This window comes from Polyodon spathula, chromosome 19, assembly GCF_017654505.1.
Source record: "Polyodon spathula isolate WHYD16114869_AA chromosome 19, ASM1765450v1, whole genome shotgun sequence".
NCBI classification, from domain to species: Eukaryota; Metazoa; Chordata; class Actinopteri; order Acipenseriformes; family Polyodontidae; genus Polyodon; species Polyodon spathula.
The window spans coordinates 10,956,767-10,959,281 of record NC_054552.1 but is presented as its reverse complement, the minus strand read 5'-3'; the positions used below and the strand labels follow the sequence as shown (position 1 = coordinate 10,959,281).

The following is a 2,515-nucleotide window of genomic DNA, read 5'->3' as shown; positions in this document are numbered from 1 at the left end:
ATATTTGGTGAATGACACACTCAATTCTGGGGTCGGACCATGTCCATACTTCCTATATGATGGAACTAATTTTAATAGAAGAATGGCTTAACCCAGTGATTCTCAGTTTTTGGACTGTGCTCCCCCCCTTGCTCTCGTTTGTGGTACTTGACACTCTGTGTATTTATTGATCTATTCATTCACAAATATAAGCCAAAAAGGGGGGGTCTAAGTCTTCAGTATTTATTTGTTTTCACACACAACATAAAACAGTTGATTACATTAGCAAAATGATTGATGAGAAACATTAATTTACAAGGCCTCTTTATTAAGTTAGCATAGCAAAAAAAAAAAAAAAAAAAAAAAAAAAAACACCTTGAAATTGTGCTTAATTGCAGTAATTTTCCAGATCATACAGGGAGCAGGGGCTGTGACAGCACTGTTCCACAATGCCTCTCTTCACTTTCACCTCTCCTTGTTGCTTCAATGGAAACTCGTCCACATCGTTCTCCGAAGCAGTCTTTCCAGACAGGAAACCTAGAAACAGTTCAAAATTCCACAATTACCGAGGCTCAAGCGGAAATTTCTGACAACGCATGACACACCGTGTCTCGGAGGATGGAATGCAGGTTCACATGCATGCGGATTTTCTGAGATTACAATGGCATAGCCAGGTTTGGGGGAGCTGCCGGGTTTGCTACAAAGGTCACCTCAAAGGAGAAAGTTGCTAATTAGTTACAGAAGGTTGCCTGCTACCATATGGTGCTTAAGGTTGCCACATGTTCTTTAAGGAACTGTCCCTTCAGTGAATAAAACATCTACTGTTCTTTATCAACCTTGTTTTGCTCTGTTTTCAGTTATTGCCTAAGACGGCAAGATTGGAAAAAGGTGAGTAAAGCAAATGAATGAATGGCAGAATGGAACAGGGTTATTAATATTTTGCACCATTTATTTTCTAGAAAGAAAAGCCCATATGGTGGAATATATTCATCAAACATATTTAAGAGATGTGCACAAAATATAATTAAGTTTAACTGATGGAAAGAAAGTCTAAAGGTTGTTTTACTTGTTTAGTTTAACTATGTGTTAAATTAAATGAACTATAACAAATTATGTGTTAAGTTAAATAAATTTAACTATACAAAAAAGTAAGCATATTAATGTTTATATGGATGAAAAAAAATCCTGTTTTTGTAGTAAATAATTACAATTACATAGACTATGGGTCTTTCAAGATATGCCATTAATTGATTAATCACATGCTCTAATTTATAAATTCACATCTGTGGATATGAAAAATAAACAATACTGGAACATTTATACTGGGATATCTTCATCTCCTGTAACGAAACGTTAACTATATCCCTGCTCTGAAACAAGAATCAGCACCTGTTTCACATCCTGGTCATTCAGTACAACTTAGCTGTGGTATAATAGAATATTTGTATATACTGTATTGTACATAACTGCAGGAACACAGAAAACTATATGCAGCAATCCTTAGCAGAGTGTTAGCCCCTGCATGTCTGTCATCCAGTAAATTTGTTTGTATTCATTTGTAGTTATTTCTTATAATAATACATATGGAGAGCTTTTTTGCTGTACTTACTAAAAGGAGAGGCCATGTCTCTCTTCACTTTGTTGGGAGTGTAGAAGAAACCCCTTTCTCCACAGACCAGGTAGAGCGCCTCCACCAGGTGAGATCCACAGAGATGCTGGTTCGCGGCAGCCTTGCTCACGTGCGGAGAGGACAAGACAAGCAAAGCGAGCAGAGAGAGCACTCGGAACCAGAGGGCCATTGTGAATATGGTACAGAGCACTACGTTAGAGAGGGGGGAAAACATCAAGTCAGATCACATGGTACAGAGCACTACAACAGAGAGGAGGGAAACATCAAGTCAGATCACATGTTAACTGTTTGACTTGAAAGACTGGGACAAGACCAGGTTGAGTCACAGATAATGTGCTAACCTGAATGTTTAATTTTACTTTTCAATATTTAACAACTTGACAGCATTGTGTGAAAAGCAACCAGACTAATCGCAGGACTTAAAGAAATGAGTTTTGAAAATTGAGGGAACTGAATCTATTTATCCTAGTGCAAAGGGTTTATGGGGGACTGCAGTGAAGTCCTTCAAATCGGAAAAGAATTTGGCAAAGTAAACCCTGTTCAGCACTTAGGCCTGAGCACAAAAAAAAGACCAGAGGACAGATGGAAATAAAGTGGGGACAGAGAGTAAGAGACACTCTTTTTTGCACAGGGAGTGAGTGGTGCATGTAATGATTGGTTTACCAAGTAGTTTATATTAAATAATTGGGATCCTTTAAGATACAACTTTATACATTTTGTGATCAATCAGTGACTAGGAACTAGAGGAGCACTGATGGGCTCAATGGTCTCCTCTTCTTCGTAAATTGTAATATATTCTTAAGTATGTAAAAAAAAGCCAGTTTGCATGGACACAGGTGAGTTATAGTCCTTTCATTAAAACCCAAATGTTGCACTAAACAAAAGGTAATGGGTAAAAAACATCTA

General features: G+C 37.5%; 1 protein-coding gene across 1 annotated transcript; it reads right to left on the bottom strand.

Moving 5' to 3' along the window:
- Window positions 1-303: 303 nt before the first annotated feature.
- On the bottom strand, window positions 304-1,778 carry LOC121295106 (insulin-like). The gene is made up of 2 exons (XM_041219504.1): window positions 1,589-1,778; window positions 304-516 (listed from the first exon to the last, which is right to left on the bottom strand). The coding sequence occupies exons 1-2, from the start codon at window positions 1,776-1,778 to the stop codon at window positions 368-370; spliced, it is 339 nt and encodes a 112-aa protein (XP_041075438.1). The 3' UTR covers window positions 304-367.
- Window positions 1,779-2,515: the final 737 nt, after the last annotated feature.